The sequence below is a fragment of the Anabrus simplex genome, chromosome 1 (assembly GCF_040414725.1).
Source record: "Anabrus simplex isolate iqAnaSimp1 chromosome 1, ASM4041472v1, whole genome shotgun sequence".
NCBI classification, from domain to species: Eukaryota; Metazoa; Arthropoda; class Insecta; order Orthoptera; family Tettigoniidae; genus Anabrus; species Anabrus simplex.
The window spans coordinates 1,691,826,677-1,691,847,854 of record NC_090265.1 but is presented as its reverse complement, the minus strand read 5'-3'; the positions used below and the strand labels follow the sequence as shown (position 1 = coordinate 1,691,847,854).

The 21,178-nt window shown below is 42.1% G+C and overlaps 1 protein-coding gene across 1 annotated transcript in view; it reads right to left on the bottom strand.

Annotated features, from left to right (window-relative positions):
- The window catches only part of LOC136863782 (glyceraldehyde-3-phosphate dehydrogenase 2), a 95,694-nt gene extending 75,461 nt beyond the window's left edge, over positions 1-20,233 (bottom strand). Inside the window, exons 1-2 of the mRNA XM_067140137.2 lie at positions 20,150-20,233; positions 1,016-1,139 (exon numbers count right to left, since the gene is read on the bottom strand). Coding sequence (XP_066996238.2) covers positions 1,016-1,139; positions 20,150-20,233 — 208 coding nt within the window. The remainder of the gene's footprint in view (positions 1-1,015; positions 1,140-20,149) is intronic.
- Between the last annotated feature and the right edge of the window lie 945 nt (positions 20,234-21,178).

The window sequence follows — 21,178 nt, the reverse complement described above, 5'->3', positions numbered from 1 at the left end:
GTTTCTAGAGCGCGGTTGAGAGTCATGATTGACTCATCCCATAGCAGCAGCTTACACTGACGCAGTAGCGTCGCCCGTTCCGAATCTTAGATGATATTGCACGTAGCCAACTCGGTCTCGGTCGAATTCAGCGATAGTTTGTAGGTAGTGTGTATTGTTCTTCTACCAGGTAACAATATGGATGCGATTCCGGATACTGAGCTCGATAGCAGCAGTCGCTTAAGTGCGGCCAGTATCCAGTAATCGGGAGATAGTGGGTTCAAGCCCCACTGTCGGCAGCCCTGAAGATGGTATTCCGTGGTTTCCCATTTTCACACCAGTCAAATGCCGGGGCTATACCTTAATTAAGGCCACGGCCGCTTCCTTCCAATTCCAAGGCCTTTCCTATCCCATCGTTGCCATAAGACATATCTGTGTCGGTGCGACGTAAAGCAAATAGCATTAGCGATTCCGGATGGCGGTACAGTTACTTGAATGAAAACTTTAAAAATAGACAGCAGTAGGTTCATGGTAAAAGTGTTGCTAGAACACCCTGGGGCGTCTAAAAAGTAAACAGCACTTTCTGTTTCAGCTGAATTGAAGACGCGAGATGCAGAAAAACAACCTCACTTTTTGACATTTATGGAAATTTAATACGTCACACTCACTCATAGGTATACAGTACTCGGAAAAATGTTATTTCGTAAATTAAAGAAGTGTTAGAGGCCTCAATGGGCGACCAGCTGAGCAACTCTGTTTCTGCGTCTGCCACACACGTTTATCTACCATTCTCGACATTATACTTCTATGACAGAAATAATTAATCACGAACTTTTCATCCTTCCGTTGTTCCATTCATTGATGAACCCTGTTTGGAATGGCATCCATATGGCTGCTCCATATTCCATGGTTGGCTTCACGAGCGATAGATTGCCCAGCTCCTTCGCATGGGAAATGCTGTCCTTTAGCACCCTCATGAAATCATTTCAGAATTTTGAAGAAGCACATAAATTAAAGGAAGTACATTATTTCTTACCGTCTACGATAAGGCAGTCATCGTTAAACTCGACACATCCTTTGTACCGTCCATGGGTTGAATCGTACTTAAATAGGTAAGCCATATAGGATGAGTTGAGGAAAGGATCGTTTACTGCTACCACCTAAAACAATAATCAATTTCTTGTTAAGTGTACAATAAAGAGGGTCTTTTCATGTCGATTGTTGTTTTAAGCAGGAAAACAGCGGGATTATCAGACTACTACTACCACCACCATCACTACTACTATTACTACTACTACTACTACGAAAATTGTTTCCATTCCGTACCCTGAAGGGGTATGGCAAACTTCCTAGAAGGCCAAGAAGATGTGTAGTTCTTGGCTGGCATTTTTTCATTTACACTTCCTTTACTTGGCCAAAATACGAAACTTTTTTGTTCTTGTCGCCAGTGTCAATAATTTTCTCGTAAATATTTGGGAAACATTAGTTCTATGCACGCCGAATAGAACTCCTTAAGCAGAATAGGAGAGAGCTGTTTTTAATCAAGAAAATCAGTAAACTGTTTTCTTTAGATATTCCACAAGCTATCGATTCCGGTCGGAGATTAAGCAGTAAATTAAAAACCTCCCTTCATGTAACTCCGTATCATTTTTAATACAGGAATATCCGTGAAATCCCTACCGTTTGTTTACCTCACACTCGGTTCCACAATTTTTATCACATTTAACTAATCTAGCATTCACAGTTATGTTCTCTTGTGTACAAGCATCCCTTGCAGTCATGGCACAGCAAAAAATTAGTTAATGCTTCCATGTACTCTGTCATCATCTGGACAAAATTCGCCTATCGAAATGTTACATTTAATTCTTTCGACAAGTCTCTGGAATCGATCTAATGACTGTTGGGGAGAAAATTTTATTTTTCTCTATCTCTGTGTGGAAAATGGGAGACAAATAGGAGGAGTATAGAGGCTGTCCAGACCTTCTGTTTCCAACGAAGTGAGCCTGCATATTCTACAGGTTGTAGTAGGCTCCCATAGTGATCCATCAAAACCAGAAACAATTAAAATAATATAATTAATAAAAAGTCTTAAGTAGCGCGAATCTTGACTCTAATTACTATCTCTCAAAGATAATAAAAAAGCTTATTCCAAGATCCACCAAGATATATTCAGGGAAGAAATATCAACAGGTTTGTTGTGGAAAAATTTAGGACTCAGAGAGAAATGAGTCACAAATTTGAATCACTTCAGCCACAGAATTGGGAGCAACTCAAAGAAACCATAGTTGGCACAGGAAACCATCCCACTGAAAATATCGAGGAAGTTGTCAATACTTCACTCAGTTCCTACTCTAATGTAATTCATCTATCACATGCCTATAACTAAGTTTCTAGCCAATCACACCCGGAAGGGGGGGGGGAGTGTATGGAAACTTAACCTATCAGTGTTTTGTATTTTAATTTAACCTGGAATATTTATCTACGGAGCTATTTAAGGAGAGCACTTTAGGGCCGTCTTGTCTGATTGCTCCGGTTATTGACAGTGCGACTTGTCGGAGGTTGGAGAGGCCAGGAGGTATGGTGCGGTCGGCTTGAAGAAGATTCGGGGATAAACGGTAATGGCAGAATTTACCTAATCATGTGATTGTGCCGACGTGTTTTTCGAGGGGAAGATTTCAGCAGTTTTCTTAACATCTAAATTTTAATCTTTCTTTTTTGGGCTGAAATGTAGGACCTTCTGCGCAGTCTTCGGACTACATTTATATTCCCTACTGGGAAAACGTTTAATGTAAAGGAGCACGAGTGGTGACCCTCGGTACTCTCCCCTTCTACATTTGGTGATTAAAGTTTTCAGTATCTAAATGTTGGATATCTTGTCTCGGCTTTTAAATTTTCTCCCTTTAGTCATCCTTCTCAGTATGGGATTAGCTTCTGTATCATTCGGCCTTAAGCCCACTTAGGTTCTGGTCTCTTCCCGAATGTTCGTTATGGAGTGCTGGTGTTTCGCCTCCTTGCCTTTTGTTAATAGCCTGTTTTGTGTAACCTTTCATTTTATTCTTAAGGCCTTGTAGTATGGGTAATTATATACGTGTATATTTCTTATAGTTCTTCTGGTAACCGTGTCTACGTTTAGGTTCCCTTGAGGAACAATATTTAACCTGACTGTGAAACTTCGTGATCGATAAGCCCATCATGGGGCAACCTATGTACGGACACTATGAAGTGGGGTCACACCAGAGATTACCAGTTTTATTAAAATGGTAAATAGCAATTGATTGCTTAATTGAGGCTAGGTTCTATGCATTTTGGAGCCCAGACTCCATAATATTGTACCAGTTAGGAGTAATTATGCTGTTACATGTAGGTTAACTGCTCGGAGTTTCTCCCAATTAATCTTGTACCTGATTAAGGCCTTCTTACTCCAATGTATTGTTGTGGCTGACGAGCTCGTTATTTATTGTGAATATTCTCAAGTTAAATTTCAACTGCTTCTTGTTATGCCATTAAATTACTCTATCTGAAATTTTAAGAAAGGAAAGAAATAAAATTTCCAATTTTGTTAAAGTAAATCTGTTTGCTCTGCGTGGCCCCCCTGCCCAGCCATTCAACCCGGGCGCTTCCTACTCCTCTGTGAGTCACAGAACCACGGTAACAACAACAGCAGCAACAACAATAATAATACTAATATGTTCTTCAGGCATTCGGCTGCGCGGGGACCTGCGCTGTCAGGTGAATACTACTGCGCGCGTAGATGGCGTTCCAACACGACTGCATTCTTGAGAATACCGCCGGGCTTTTGAACGTAGTCGCACACTTCAGAGGCTAGTCACAAGTAGCATGCACATCGAAATTTGAATTCGATTTACAATTAACCTTGAAAAAGAAAAAGAAAAAAAAAAAAGAAAAAGAAAGAAGTGACCGATGGCCACGTGACCCCTCCTACCACCACCACCACCACCACCACCACCACCACCACCGCCAACAGGGAAGACTTAAGATACGAGCCTGACTCAACTTAAGTGGATACCTTCTTTGACAGGCAGGGATTACCCGTGGATTCAGTTCCTCCCATCCACAAGGGGTTCAACACATGGTACCAAAGCTGCAAGCCATTTCCGCCCCCTAGGTCACCCCTTTTAGTAGCCTCTTATGACAGGCTGCGGAATCTTCGTCTGCGTCCCCTACCCACAGGGGATTCAAGATGATGATGATGATGATTACCACTACCATCTACTGGTCCATATAAGGAACTTCTAAGCAGAAGAAAGATAAAATATTTCGTGTGGCTATTTCTAGCCGGGTGCAGCCCTTGTATATATTTGCCTTTATTTATATTTGCCTTTATTTGTAGTGGCGAAGTTAGGACTCATGGTCCTCTCTTACACTTAACCACACTTCATTAACATTGTACATCTGAGAGCAATATTCATATTCTTATCTTAAAACTACCATTACAAACTATGAAACAAAATAACATAAACTCTATAAATATTCTTAGTCATGTCTTAAAACTATCGCTACAAATTAAACGTTGAATGACACAAAATACCATAAGCGCAGTAAACGTACATTCATACACACATTCGCTCTACCAGATTCATTCAGCCTGGCGGCACACTTCGAGGAGATACTCACGGCAAGACAACTTGAAGGAATTTAAGGATTTTATGGCTCTAATGTTGTGGGGGAGAGAATTCCATATTCTAGCTCCATTTGCAACAAAGGAACGGCTAAATGCTGCTGACGGCCCTCCGATGAGGGTGGGCGGCATCTGCCATGTGTAAGCAACTGCGTGTTATTGTGGATGAGGATAGTTCTACGTGTGGTGTGTGAGTTGCAGGGACGTTGGGGACAGCACAAACACCGAGTCCCTGGGCCATTGGAATTAAACAATGAAGGTTAATATCCCCGACCCGGCCGGGAATCGAGCCCGGGACCCTCTGAATCGAAGGCCAGTACGCTGACCATTCAGCCAACGATTCGGACAGAAGAAAGATGAAGAGGATGGAAAGAGAAGAAGACTTGTACGGTTCGCGTGCCATACTCGAAAGGAAGCGGACGGAAGAGAAAAGACATGCTGTTACAAGATACACCATTAACGGCTTTCATTACAAAATTTGCAGAAAAAAAACCTTTTATTATCCCAATGACAAATGCATCTGTGAATTGTTTGACAAAATATATGGAAGATAACATACGAAATCAGACTACTCAAGGAGTACTAAATCTCTACATAAGTAAAGCGAAGATTAAATTGTACCTCTCATTCGGGCGAATCTAAACGTGTCAGCAGGAACAAAAGTTGTGCAAGAATGATCCGAATGGTTGCCCAGTTGTAGGCTTCTTGCTCATAAAACAATAATAACCACCACTACCACCAGCAGGGAACATTTAAGATAAGACCCTGATTCAACCTAAGTGGATACGATGCAAAGTTCAGCTAGGGTTTTCTGATTGTCATTCACGCCTCAAAAAGTGTAAAACTCTACAACATTGGGTGTCACCGACATCCCAACCACTAACTATCCACCTTGACCATCGGTGATAAATAGCTGTCTCTGTGCATCAGTGGTAGTGTTGGCCTTCGGATCCCAAACTAGCGGGTTCAAACCTGACAAAGGTAGTCGCCCTTTTGTTTTGCGAAACGTCAGTTTAGAAGTAAAGCCGCGCGGAGTATAAGTGATGCACGGTGGCATTGGCAGTTCACCTACTTAACCACGGTGGCAGTTTAAAACGTATTAACACATTTTTTTTTACAACTTGCTTTACGTCGCACCGACACAGATCGGTCTTATGACGACGATGGGATAGGAAAGGCCTTGGAATGGGAAGGAATCGGCCGTGGCCTAATATTTGCCTGGTGTGAAAATAGGAAATCACAAAAAAGCATCTTCAGGGCTGCCGACAGTGGTGCTCGAACCCACGATCTCCCGGATGCAAGTTCACAGCTGCGCGCCCCTAACCACACGGCCAACTCGCCCGGTAAAACATTTTAAATAATCTTACAATAAAGTAATAAAAATGTTATTTGCTTTACGTCCCACTAACTACTCTTTTACGGTCTTCGGAGACGCCGAGGTGCCGGAATTTTGTCCCGCAGGAGTTCTTTTACATGCCAGTAAATCTACCGACACTAGGCTGACGTATTTGAGCACCTTCAAATACCACCGAACTGAGCCAGGATCGAACCTGCCAAGTTGGGGACAGAAGGCCAGCGCCTCAACCGTCTGAGCCACTCAGTCCGGCCTTACAATAAAGAATAATTCCTTTGTTCATATTCTCATCTGGCAATAAATAGCATTAGTTCTACTTGCTGTAATTACATTTATGTTGTTTATTCATAGGGTTTAAATTTTATTTGAGGGGGCCCGAATTATTATTTTGGCTGGCGGGCCCGTACCACATTCGGCACGCTCCCGACCACCACCACCTTGTACGAAACGTTGACGATAAATATTAGTTTCTTTGGAGAATATACGTGTGCGAGTGTATTTATATGAGTCAGTGGGCACTTGAGATCAGTAATTATACGCAGTAATTTGAGAATATTCCGCCTCTGTGGTGAAGCGGTTAGTGTCATTAGCTGCCATCCCCGGAGGCCCGGATTCGATTCATGGCTCTGTCACGAAATATGAAAAGTGGTACGAGAACTGGAACACGGTCTACTCAGCCTCGGGAGATAAACTGAGTAGCGGGGGATTCCATTCCCTCCTCAGCCATCCGCGAAGTGGTTTTCCGTAGTTTCCAACTTCTCCTCCAGGCAAATGCCGGGGTGGTACCTAACTTAAAGCCACGGCCGAATCCTTCCCCCTTTCTTGTCTATCCCCTAAGTCTTCACATGCCCCCATAAGGTCCCTGTTCAGCATAGCATGTGAGGCCGCCTGGGTGATATACTGGTCTATCTTCCCAGTTGTATTCACCCAATCCAAAGTCTCACGCTCCATGACACTGCCCTTGAGGCAGTGGAGGTCGGACCCCTCGTTGAGTCCGAGAGAAAAACCAACCCTGGAGGGTAAACGGATTAAGGAAAAAAAAGAAAGGAGATTGTGGGAATATGCTCGTTTTGATAATGTTATGAACAGGGTTTAAGTCCAACTACGGCAATGGCTGCCATAGAGCTAACAATTCTTAAGTTTTCTAAGGAATAAAACATTAAGAGAGAAGGGGTTTAGGAATATACATCGTTACTATTTTGAAGTCGATGACAAAGCAGTAGTGTACTGTACATACATCATTTTGACCTTCTGATTCATGCTGTGTTGACTGCTATCAAGCAAATTGAAACTCGTCCATGTACGTTCAAGACACCAATGGGTAGAACCAATAGTGCTTTTGCATTAGTAGTATAATTGGATGGTTCGGGCGCCGCCTCCGCCTCAGGGCTCCCAGGGGGCCCTCCGCCTCACGGGAGGCCCTCCCAGAGGCCCCCTCCGCCTCCGCCTCACGGGGGGCCCTCCTAGAGGCCTCCTCCGCCTCCGCCTCCCGAGGGGCCTTCCCAGAGGCCTCCTCCGCCTCCCGCGGGAAATTTGAATTGGTAAACAAAGCCACGTGCTTTTTGACAGCTGTCATCGACAACAACACATCGCTAACCTCACTGCTGCCATCTTGACGGGCCTAAAACTGAGTGGTACCAACTTAACCTAACTAGCGCGAGATTTGAATTGGTAAACAAATCCACGTGTTTTTGACAGCCACGTGCTTTTTGACAGACAACAACGCATCGCTAACCTCAGTACTGCCACCTTGACGGGCCTAAACCTCAGTAGTACCAACTTAACCTAACTAGCGCGAGATAAACAAATTCACGTGCTTTTTTGACAGCTGTCATCCGCCATCTTTAAACTACAGAGTACCGTGCTGCCCTCTTTATCGCAGTAGCTGTAAATTCGTCACCTGTCATCGGCAGTGCTGCCATCTTGGCGGGCCTAAACCTTAGTGCTACCAACTTAACCTCACTAGCGCGAGATAAACAAATCCACGTGCTTTTTTGACAGCTGACATCCGCCATCTTTTATCAACAGAGCACAGTGCTGCCCTCTTTAGCTACTTACCTTTGAAATGTGGTGGCGGATAATTTGAAAAATGCTTTTTGACAGCAGCCATCTTTGAGCACCGTGCTGCCCTCTTCAGCTAGATACCTGTGGTGGCAGGCAATTCCACGTGACAGCAGCCATCTTTAATCAAGAGAGCACCGTGCTGCCCTCTTTGTGGTGGCAGGAAATTCCACGAGCTCTTGTTTAGAAACAAACTCACGTGCTTTTTTCTGACAGCTGTCATCCGCCATCTTGCATCACAAACCTCAGTGCTGCACTCTTTAGCTAGTTACCTTTGAAATGTGGTGGCGGCAATTTGAAAAATTCTATGTGCTCTTGTTTGGAAACAAAGCCACGTGCTTTTTGACAGCTGTCATCCACCATCTTTAATCAATAAAGCACTGTGCTGCTATCATGCGGGCAATTTCGTCAGCTGTCATCCGCCATCTTTAATCTACAGAGCACCGTGCTGCCCTCTTTATGACATGTAGTAGCGGGCAATTTGAAAAGTTCTGTTAGCTGTCATCCGCCATCTTTAATCAAGAGAGCACCGTGCTGCCATCTTTAGCTAGTTACCTTTGAAATGTGGTGGCGGCAATTTGAAAAAATTCTATGTGCTCTTGTTTAGTAAACAAAGCCACGTGCATTTTTGACAGCTGTCATCCACCATCTTTAATCAGTAGAGCACTGTGCTGCTATCATGCGGGCAATTTCGTCAGCTGTCATCCGCCATCTTTAATCCACAGAGCACCGTGCTGCCCTTTTTATGACATGTAGTAGCGGGCAATTTGAAAAGTTTTGTTAGCTGTCATCCGCTATCTTTAATCAAGAGAGCACCGTGCTGCCATCTTTAGCTAGATACCTTTGAAATGTGGTGGCGGCAAATTGAAAAATTCCACGTGTTCTTGTTTAGTAAACAAACTCACGCGCTTTTTTGTCAGCTGTCATCCGCCATCTTACATCGCAAACCTCAGTGCTACACTCTTTAGGTACATACCTTTGAAATATGGTGGCGGATAATTTAAAAAGAAAAATTCTACAGCAGCCATCTCTCGACGCTAATTGCACAAGATGGTGGCTATACATGACTCCATAAAGGTGCTTATGCAAGATGGCCGCTATACATAGGTTCTTATGAGACTCCCTTGGGATGCTTGCGCAAGATGGCGGTTATACAAGGCTCCTTATGAGACTCCCTAGGGATGCTTGCGCAAGATGGCGGTTGTTCTTATGAGGCGGCTTAAGGGTCCTTGCACAAGATGGCTAGAGACGCCCTAAGGATGCTTGCGCAAGATGGCGGACGCAAGATGGCGGCTATACACGACTCCTTATGAGACGCCTTAAGGGTGATTGCGCAAGATGGCTGCTGCTCTTATGAAGAAAGCTAGCTTAGAGGCTAACAGGTCGTGCTAGTTCGATTCATTAAATTTGGGGCTTAAATGAAAAATGTTAAATATCTCGAAAACGGTGCATCGTAGAGCAAAACGGGTAAAATTTTTCTGCCCAATACCTCGGTTCGCAGCTTGAGGAACATAATAGCATAAGAAATACATAGTCTAATGATGAGATCAACGGTTCGGTTCCTACTTAGGCCCTTTGGCATTCGCTCTGTTTTCACTTGTATTGAAGCAAGTCTTCGTAACATGATCAGGTCTAGCTATGGTAGAGAGTATAACGTGCCGTGCAGGTTCGATTCATTAAATTTGGGGCTTAAATGCAAAATGTTAAATATCTCGAAAACGGACAAAAAAATTTCCACCTGATACCTAGGTTTGCAGTATCAGGAACATGATAGCATTAGAAAAACATAGTCTAATGATGAGATCGACGGTTCGATCCCTACTTAGGCCCTAATTCTACAAGATGACGGCTATACATAACTTCTTATGAGACAGCTTAAGAGCGCTTGCATTCGTGAATCTTAGTGGGTAAAGACCCATTATACATTCAGTGTCTGAACGTTTCATTACTAAGTTCACCATCATTGTGTGAAGTGGAACTATTAATCAACTTCTTGTTCTCTTTTACTGTGGGTCTGTCCATCCATTCTAGTAAAATATTATGTGATTCTAGTTTATTATAGGCCTATGTGATGTCAACATACGTTTTAAGAGTTCACAGAAAGGAAAACCTAGCTTCATTAGAGCCATTAATTGGGTTAGCTTCGTAATTTCGTGTGTACTTCCCTTTCATTGAGTGCTGAACATTAGAAATTGCCCACCACTTCGAAACTAAGGCAACAAGTTGTATTTCATAGTTCTGATGAAAGTGAATAAACTGAGGAATTCGCACTTCAGTTTATTTTTAAACATTCAAAATTATGTTATGAATATTATTTTAACAGTTTTATAATATATTTTCATCTATTCAGTGAGGTGAAATCTCAGGTGATGATGATGATGACGACGATGATGATGTTTGTTGTTTAAAGGGGCCTAACAGCTAGGTTATCTGCACCTGAAATCTAAGAGAAAACGTTATTTGACTATATGAAATTTCAAAATAATCAACTTCTTGTTCTCTTTTACTGTGGGTCTGTCCACCCATTCTTGTAAAATATTATGTGATTCACGTTTATTATAGGCCTATGTGATGTTTAGTTACGTTGGCGAAGCTTTTAAATGTGTGCAGATGTGGTTGTCCTTATGATGTTACCTTTATTGTGTTAAAGTACTTCCATCGGTAAAATATGTACGTGATATTTTCGTGCTAGACATATACTAACACAAATAAATATTAGCCCAGAGGCGGTAATTTTCTTTCTTTCTTTCTTTCTTTCTTTCTTTCTTTCTTTTCTTTTCTTTCTTTCTTTCTTTCTTTCTTAATCCGTTTATCCTCCAGGGTTGGTTTTTCCCTCGGACTCAGCGTGGGACCGAACCTCTACCGTCTCAAGGGCAGTGTCGTGGATCGTGAGACTTTGGGTCGGGGGATACAACTGGGGTGGAAGACTGGTACTACGCCCAGGCACCTCACCTGCTATGCTGAACTGGGGACTTGTGAGGAGATGGAAAGATCGGAAGGGATAGACAAGAGAGAGGGAAGGAAGCTGTCGTAGCCTTAAGTTAGGTACCATCCCCGCATTTTGCCTGGATGAGAATTTGGAAACCACGGAAAACCACATCGAGGATGGCTGAGGTGAGAATCGAACCCACCCTCTACTCAGTTTACCTACCGAGGCTGAGTGACGTGAAATTTCGTAGCAGAGCCGAGAATCGAACCCGGGCCTCCAGGGGTGGCAGTTAATCACACTAGGCGGTAATTTAACATGATAAATGTATCAGCATAAGGAAAATAACTGTTGTATGTATGAAGACGCTTCGCCAACAACCATCCGTCACATGTAATAAACTAGAATCACATATAGGCTATTCTATTAGAATAGATGGTCAGCTCCACAATGAAAGGGAACAACACACTAATTATTTAGAAATTTCACTCAGTCAAATAACTTAAAAGTTTTCGCTTAGATTTCATGTCACTGAATAGATGGAAATACATTCTAAACTGTTAAAGTGATAGCCTATTTATAACATCATTTTCAATGTTTAAAAATAAATTATTATTTTTGTTAATAATAATAATAATAATAATAATAATAATAATAATAATAATAATAATAATAATAATAATAATAATAATAATGTTATTTGCTCTTTACGTCCCAATAACTACTTTTACGGTTTTCGGAGACGCTCAGGGGCCAGAATTTAGTCCCGCAGGAGTTCTTTTACCTGCCGGTAAAACTACCGACACGAGGCTGACGTATTTGAGCCATCGGACGGAACCAGGATCGAACTTGCCAAGTTGGGTCAGAAGACCAGCGCCTCAACCGCCTGAGCCACTCAAAACCAAAACCAAAGAAAACAAACCCCACGGCACTTAACGCCCTTGAAAAGGCCTTGGCCTACCCAGCAACCGCTGCTCAGCCCGAAGACCTGCAGATTACGAGGGGTCGTGTGGTCAGCACGACGCATCCTCTCGGCCGTTATTCTGGGCTTTCGAGACCGGGGCCGCCATCTCACCGTCAGATAGCTCCTCAGTTCTAATCAAGTAGGCTGAGTGTACCTCGAACCAGCCCTCAGGTCGAGAGAAAAATCCCTGACCTGGCCGGGATTCGAACCCGTGGATTTCGGGCCGGCGTCTGAGCCACTCAGCCCGGCTAAAAATAAATGGAGGTGCAAAATTCCTTAATTTATTCACTCTAATGAGAACTATGAGACAGAACGTGTTGGCCTGTGATGGATAAATTCTAATGTTCAGCAACCAATGAAAAGAAAGTATACATGAAATGATAATTATAACCTAATTAACGGCCCTGGTGATGCTAAGCTTTCCTTTATCAAAACTCTTAAAATGTATGTATGTTGATATGTGGCGTAACAGCACCTCACACAATGATGGTAAACTTAGTAATGAAACATTTTGGTACTAAGGATATAATAGGTCTTTAATTTACCCTTTGAGGTACAAGAATGCAAAATCTCTATTGACTCTAACCATCAAAATACCTTCAACCTACAAGTGAGAGCTTCTATTTGATGTAGCCTGCTCGATAGCCGTTAAAACCACAACTTGAATCGGAAGATATATTTTTTAAACATTTTTTTCCCGTCGCGCCGACACGGGTAGGTCTTGCGGCGACGATGGGAGAGGAAAGAGTTAGGATCGGGAAGGCTGCGACCGTAGCCTTAATTAAGGTACAGCCCCAGAATTTGCCTTGTGCGAAAATGGGAAACCACGCAAAACCATCTACAGGGCTGCCGACAGTGGGGTTTGAACCCACTCTCCCGAAAGCAAGTTGACAGCTACGTACCGCAAACCACACAGGCACTCGCTCGGTGAATCGGAAGATAAAAAATATGTATGCACACGCCTTCAAAATAATGATGTACATTCCTAATCCTTCTTCTTCTTCCTCTTTATCTGTTTACCCTCCAGCGTCGGTTTTTCCCTTGGACTCAGCGAGGGATCCCACCTTTACCACCTCAAGGGCAGTGTCCTGGAGCTTCACACTCTGGATCGGGGAGTACAACTGGGGACTATGACCAGTACCTCGCCCAGTCAGCCTCACCTGCTATGCTGAACAGGGGCCTTGTTGGGGGATGGGAAGATTGGAAGGGATAGACAAGGTAGAGGGAAGGAAGCGGCCGTGGCCTTAAGTTAGGTACCTTCCCGGCATTCACCTGGAGAAGAAGTGGGAAACCACGGAAAACCACTTCCAGGAAAGCTGAGGTGGGAATCGAATCCACCTCTACTCAGTTGATCTCCCGAGTCTGAGTGGACCCCGCTCCAGCCCTCGTATCACTTTTCAAATTTCGTGGCAGGGCAGGAAATCGAACCCGGGCCTCCGGGGGTGGCAGCTAATCACACCAACCACTACACTAAAAGGCGGACACATTCCTAATTCACTTCTCTCTTAATGATTCATTTCTTAGGAAACATAGAAATAGTTGTATGAGAGGCATTGCCTGAGCTCGACTTAAATCCGCTTCATAACACGATCAATACAAACACATACTCAGATTATTGCATATAATTACAGATCCTAAGTGCTGACTGACTCAGATAAATATACTCGCACATTTATAATCTACAAAGAAACTAATATTTATCATCAACAAACATGAAATTACACAGAATGTATATGCAAATAAGGTGACCTGTGTAAGACATTTGGGTAGGGTGGGTCATGGGAGACCACTGGCAAAAATGAGTGCATTTGGACTAGACAAAATATTGACTGGATGGGTTGCTATACTTCTAGAAAATGGATTTCAGAAAATTAGAGTAGGCGAAGCTTTATCTGCCCCTGTAACACTTAAGAGGGGAATTCCTCAAGGCAGTATTATTGGACCTTTATGTTTCCTTATAGGCTACCGGCATAGATGATATGAGTAAAGAAGTGGAATCAGAGATAAGGCTTTTTGCGGATGACGTTATTCTTTATAGAGTAATAAATAAGTTCCAAGATTGTGAGCAACTGAAAAATGACCTCGATAATGTTGCAAAGTTTGGGCTGGGAGACTTGGGAGAAAGAAGACGAGCTGCTCGGCTAAGTGGTATGTTCCGAGCTGTCAGTGGAGAGATGACGTGGAATGTTATTAGTAGACGAATAAGTTAGAGTGGTGTCTTTAAAAGTAGGAAAAGATCACAATCGGAAGATAAAATTGGAATTCAAGAGGACAAATTGGGACAAATATTCCTTTATAGGGAGGGAGTTAGGGATTGGAATAACTTACCAAGCGAGATGTTCAATAAATTTCCAATTTCTCTGAAATCATTCAAGAAAAGGCTAAATGCAGATTACTAGTGCTCGATTGATTGATTGATTGATTGATTGATTGATTGATTGATTGATTGATTGATTGATTGATTGATTGATTGATTGATTGATTGATTGATTGATTGATTGATTGATTGATTGATTGATTGATTGATTGATTGATTGATTGATTGATTGATTGATTGATTGATTGATTGATTGATTGATTGATTGATTGATTGATTGATTGATTGATTGATTGATTGATTGATTGATTGATTGATTGATTGATTGATTGATTGATTGATTGATTGATTGATTGATTGATTGATTGATTGATTGATTGATTGATTGATTGATTGATTGATTGATTGATTGATTGATTGATTGATTGATTGATTGATTGATTGATTGATTGATTGATTGATTGATTGATTGATTGATTGATTGATTGATTGATTGATTGATTGATTGATTGATTGATTGATTGATTGATTGATTGATTGATTGATTGATTGATTGATTGATTGATTGATTGATTGATTGATTGATTGATTGATTGATTGATTGATTGATTGATTGATTGATTGATTGATTGATTGATTGATTGATTGATTGATTGATTGATTGATTGATTGATTGATTGATTGATTGATTGATTGATTGATTGATTGATTGATTGATTGATTGATTGATTGATACCGAGCTCGATAGCTGCAGTCGCTTAAGTGCGGCCAGTATCCAGTATTCGAGAGATAGTGGGTTCAAACCCCACTGTCGGCAACCCTGAAGAAGGTTTTCCGTGGTTCCCCACCAGGCAAATGCTGGGGCTGCACCCTAATTAAGGCCACGGTCGCTTCCTTCACACTCCTAGCCCTTTTCTGCTCCATCGTCGTCATAACACATATCTGTGTCAATGCGACGTAAAGCAACTTGTAAAATTGATCGATTGATTGATTGATTGATTGATTGATTGATTGATTGATTGATTGATTGATTGATTGATTGATTGATTGATTGATTGATTGATTGATTGATTGATTGATTGATTGATTGATTGATTGATTGATTGATTGAACTCATGGTTCCAACGTGCCCGGCTACGCGATTCGCCATCTTGGTATAATTGAGAGAAATATTAAGGTCTGATTGCATTGTCGGTTTCGTGGATGAAATATAAATTTGACGGTATGCTATTTAAACAAAGGAAGGCAATAGAAGACTTGGTCGAAAGGAGAACCCGGACAAAGGAATGGGACCTAAAGGAAGAGGACATGTCCAGGAGAGAGGGGATGTCTGGCAGCTCTCATTTCACAGGAACTCCACCGTCATAGTTTTGAAGACTGTGTTACTTGTAAAATCTAAATTCGAACCCATAGTCCAAGAGTGCGAGCAACAGTGGCGTATGCTGGGATCAAGCCATGGACTACCACTAGACTTAGGTTACACCTTTTCGATAGTTGGTTTTTGTTTTCTTCTATATCTATAAATGATCAATCATCAATCAATACTGATCTGCATTTAGGGCAGTCGCCCAGGTGGCAGATTCCCTATTTGTTGTTTTCCTAGCCTTTTCCTAAATGATTTCAAAGAAATTGGAAATTTATTGAACATCTCTCTTGGTAAGTTATTCCAATCCCTGACTCCCCTTCCTATAAATGAATATTTGCCCCAGTTTGTCCTCTTGAATTCCAACTTTATCTTCATATTGTGATCTTTCCTACTTTTATAAACGCCATTCGAACTTATTCGTCTACTAATGTCATTCCACGCCATCTCTCCGCTGACAGCCCGGAACATACCACTTAGTCGAGCAGCTCTTCTTCTTTCTCTCAATTCTTCCCAACCCAAACATTGCAACATTTTTGTAACGCTACTCTTTTGTCGGAAATCGCCCAGAACAAATCGAGCTGCTTTTCTTTGGATTTTTTCCAGTTCTTGAATCAGGTAATCCTGGTGAGGGTCCCATACACTGGAACCATACTCTAGTTGGGGTCTTACCAGAGACTTATATGCCCTCTCCTTTACATCCTTACTACAACCCCTGAACACCCTCATAACCATGTGCAGAGATCTGTACCCTTTATTTACAATCCCATTTATGTGATTACCCCAATGAAGATCTTTCCTTATATTAACACCTAGATACTTACAATGATCCCCAAAAGGAACTTTCACCCCATCAATGCAGTAATTAAAACTGAGAGGACTTTTCCTACTTGTAAAACTCACAACCTGACTTTTAACCCCGTTTATCAACATACCATTGCCTGCTGTCCATCTCACAACATTTTCGAGGTCACATTGCAGTTGCTCACAATCTTGCAACTTATTTATCACTCTATAGAGAATAACATCATCCGCAAAAAGCCTTACCTCCGATTCCACTCCTTTACTCATATCATTTATATATATAAGAAAACATAAAGGTCCGATAATACTGCCTTGAGGAATTCCCCTCTTAATTATTACAGGGTCAGATAAAGCTTCACCTACTCTAATTCTCTGAGATCTATTTTCTAGAAATATAGCAACCCATTCAGTCACTCTTTTGTCTAGTCCAATTGCACTCATTTTTGCCAGTAGTCTCCCATGATCCACCCTATCAAATGCTTTAGACAGGTCAATCGCGATACAGTCCATTTGACCTCCTGAATCCAAGATATCTGCTATATCTTGCTGGAATCCTACAAGTTGAGCTTCAGTGGAATAACCTTTCCTAAAACCGAATTGCCTTCTATCGAACCAGTTATTAATTTCACAAACATGTCTAATATAATCAGAAAGAATGCCTTCCCAAAGCTTACATACAATGCATGTCAAACTTACTGGCCTGTAATTTTCAGCTTTATGTCTATCACCCTTTCCTTTATACACAGGGGCAACTATAGCAACTCTCCATTCATCTGGTATAGCTCCTCTGACCAAACAATAATCAAATAAGTACTTCAGATATGGTACTATATCCCAACCCATTGTCTTTAGTATATCCCCAGAAATCTGATCAATTCCAGTCGCTTAAAGGAGTGGAATCGGAGGTAAGGCTTTTTGCGGATGATGTTATTCTCTATAGAGTGATAAATAAGTTACAAGATTGTGAGCAACTGCAACGTGACCTCGAAAATGTTGTGAGATGGGCAGCAGGCAATGGTATGTTGATAAACGGGGTAAAAAGTCAGGTTGTGAGTTTCACAAATAGGAAAAGTCCTGTCAGTTTTAATTACTGCGTTGATGGGGTGAAAGTTCCTTTTGGGGATCATTGTAAGTATCTAGGTGTTAATATATACGGAAAGATCTTCATTGGGGTAATCACATAAATGGGATTGTAAATAAAGGGTACAGATCTCTGCACATGGTTATGAGGGTGTTTAGGGGTTGTAGTAAGGATGTAAAGGAGAGGGCTTATAAGTCTCTGGTAAGATCCCAACTAGAGTATGGTTCCAGTGTATGGGACCCTCACCAGGATTACCTGATTCAAGAACTGGAAAAAATCCAAAGAAAAGCAGCTCGATTTGTTCTGGGTGATTTCCGACAAAAGAGTAGCGTTACAAAAATGTTGCAAAGTTTGGGTTGGGAAGAATTGAGAGAAAGAAGAAGAGCTGCTCGACTAAGATGTATGTTCCGAGCTGTCAGCGGAGAAATTGCGTGGAATGACATTAGTAGACGAATAAGTTTGAGTGGCGTTTATAAAAGTAGGAAAGATCACAATATGAAGATAAAGTTGGAATTCAAGAGGATAAACTGGGGCAAATATTCGTTTATAGGAAGGGGAGTCAGGGATTGGAATAACTTACCAAGGGAGACGTTCAATAAATTTCCATTTTCTTTGAAATCATTTAGGAAAAGGCTAGGAAAGCAACAGATAGGGAATCTGCCACCTGGGCGACTGCCCTAAATACAGATCAATATTTATTTATTTATTTATTTATTTATTTATTTATTGATTGATTGATTGGTAAACATCAAGCCTTAAGCGTGTTGAGCTGCAGCCAATAGCCACAAGAGCAGCCTGGTGTGACTGGTGTGTTGTCAAGGCTGTTTCACAAGCTGTTGCCCTAGCCACTGTTACCGACAATAATCTTTTTTTGCTATTTGCTTTACGTCGCACCGACACAGATAGGTCTTATGGCGACCATGGGAGAGGAAAGGCCTAGGAATGGGAAGGAAGAGGCTGTGGCCTTAATTAAGGTACAGTCCCACATTTGCCTGGTGTGAAAAAGGGAAACCACAGAAAACCATTTTCAGGGCTGTCGACAGTGGGATTCGAACCCGCTATCTCCTGGATACGAGCTCATGCTGCGCGCTCCTAACCGCACGGCCAACTCGCCCGGTACCGACAATAATCAAGACCTGATGATTGGAGATGGTAGCCTAAGGTTTATCAAATTAAAGTCCGACTTTGTGGCGAAATGGATAGAATGCTTGCCTTTGGTCCGATGGCCCCGGTTCAATTCTCAGAATTTTTTCTATTTGTTTTACGTCGCACCGACACAGGTAGGTCTTATGACGACGATGGGACAGGAAAGGCCTAGGAATGGGAAGGAAGTGGCCGTGGCCTTAATTAAGGTACAGCTCCAGCATTTGCCTGGTGTGAAAATGGGAAACCACAGAAAACCATTTTCAGGGCTGTCGACAGTGGGATTCGAACCCACTGTCTCCCGGATGAGAGCTCTGCTGCGCGCTCCTAACCGCACGGCCAACTCGCCCGGTACCGACAATAATCAACACCTGATGACTGGAGATGGTAGCTTAAGGTTTACCAAAAAGTCCGGCTTTGTGGCGAAATGGATAGAATGCTTGCCTTTGGTCCGACGGCCCCGGTTCAATTCTCAGAATCAATCCCCTCGTACTATTAATTCCCCTGGCTTGAGGACTGGTTGTTTATGGCTTCTTCGTCATTCATTCCATCCTTATTAGGTCACCACCAAGCCTATACAGATGTCATGCAGTATCATTATTAATAATTTTGTTAATTTTTTGTTTTACAGAATTACCAGCGATCATGCCCACCGTTGACTGCTTTATTAGCTTCCTCGGTAGATTAGTGGTGGTGTCCAACCCATGATCACGGGTTCGATTCCAACCATCCAAATAGAACATTAGACGTGAAAGATAGCATTTCATTTTAGCAGATCTACTTGTTAAAAGGAAAATTATATTACTCATACAACAGCAGCCCTGCAGTGTCTTCCTACAAGGACGTAGAAGCAAAGGGAAGTGAAATATATTACCGGGATCTGTATAATTAAATCAGAAGTAGGAAGTAAGGAAATATATACAATGAGGAACGCATGTGTGAATTCGGTAACTTCCGAAGAACTTCGAGTCTTTTAGCTATCTCTCCTTCGTTAGCAGTATCAACCTGACGGAGCGAAGCCTATAGTACACCTATGCCCCCCGGTCCCCGCTCCCATCAGGCACTCAACAGCAAGCCAGGCATGCGAGACGTGGGGAGAGGGACGCATCATCTGGCTGCAAGTTCCTTGCACTCAGAAATACGAGCGACGTTTTATATCATTGCGTTTGTAAATGGAACTATGTGTCAGATGCTTACATTATAATGTGCTTTAGATTTCCATAGTACCTACTTTTCTAAAGTTTGGGCTTCACCGATAGTCTTGGTAGCCCTCAGTATACGCCAATGGTGAGCAACTTAGGAAATAAAATTGATACTGAATAGAGTAACTGAAGTAAATATCAAAACGACCAATGCGATAGCGTACCACGTGATAAATTCTCGTGTTGTGTACAGTACCATCAATTCATTGCAAGGCAGTAAGTCATGATAAAGAACTTTTAGTTAAACATAGTGTAAACTTTATAATTCAACATGTATTTCCTGTAAGATGATTTAGTAAGGGAAGTTATTACTCACTGTACCACGTCCAGGTGCTTCAAGTGAGGCTCGAAGGACGAGACGTCCAATACGGCCGAATCCATTGATACCGATTACCGCCATTCGTTCACTAACTTATCACTAAAACAGAGAATACTAGCTGCTTAAGTAATTTCAAAGGTTTCTGATATACTCAAACATAACCTACGAAGTAACATGCGCTTCAGGTTATGTACTTACAGCCAAACTGCGATCGTTAGTTTCGTCCGTACGAACGAGCTTTGGATACTACAGCAAGAGTTGCTTGCTCGTAATAAAGATTTGTTAAGGTCACTTTTGCACTATCAAATTTGTACAAGAATTAGTAGACTGTAAGCACCACTAGACCGGTACCAAGGAACCGACAATATGAAAACTTCTTGTTCTTTGATAAAGGAATGTTATTGTCGAATCTATGGGAACCAGAAACCAAAGACTTTTAAACGGACGCAGAGAAACGTTCATTGAATCAAAGCCTCCTAGATTCTCTTGTATAATGGCAGCGTTTGTATGTTGGTGATGGTAGTGGTGGTTATTGTTTTAAGAGTGGTGGTGGTGGTGGTGGTGGTGGTGGTGGTGGTGGTGATTTTAAGAGGAAGTACAACTGGGTAACCATCTTCTATATAACACTAATCAGAGAGAAATAGAAGGGATTCGGCACTTCGAAAAATGAAGGTATCGGCCAAAGAAAGACAAGGGGTACGAAGAGCGTGAAAATGAAAGACTCCCTAGGCCTGAAGTGCTGTAATGCCGTCGAGGTCGGAAAATAACAAGATTTGACCAATGGAGGTCGGATAGGATAGATGAAAGTGAGGTGCCTGCACAAGCCTGGAAGCAATACCAGGACTTAGTTGAGGGCCCTGAGGTCACCAACCCACGCTCCTAACATAACAACCCCTGAGGCACCTTTTATTCACCACTTACGACAGGCAGGGGATACCGTGTGTGTTATTCTACGACCTTCATCCACAGGGGGAGTATTGTTTTAAGAGGGTTTTACGAGGAACTACAACTAGGAAATCCTCCTCT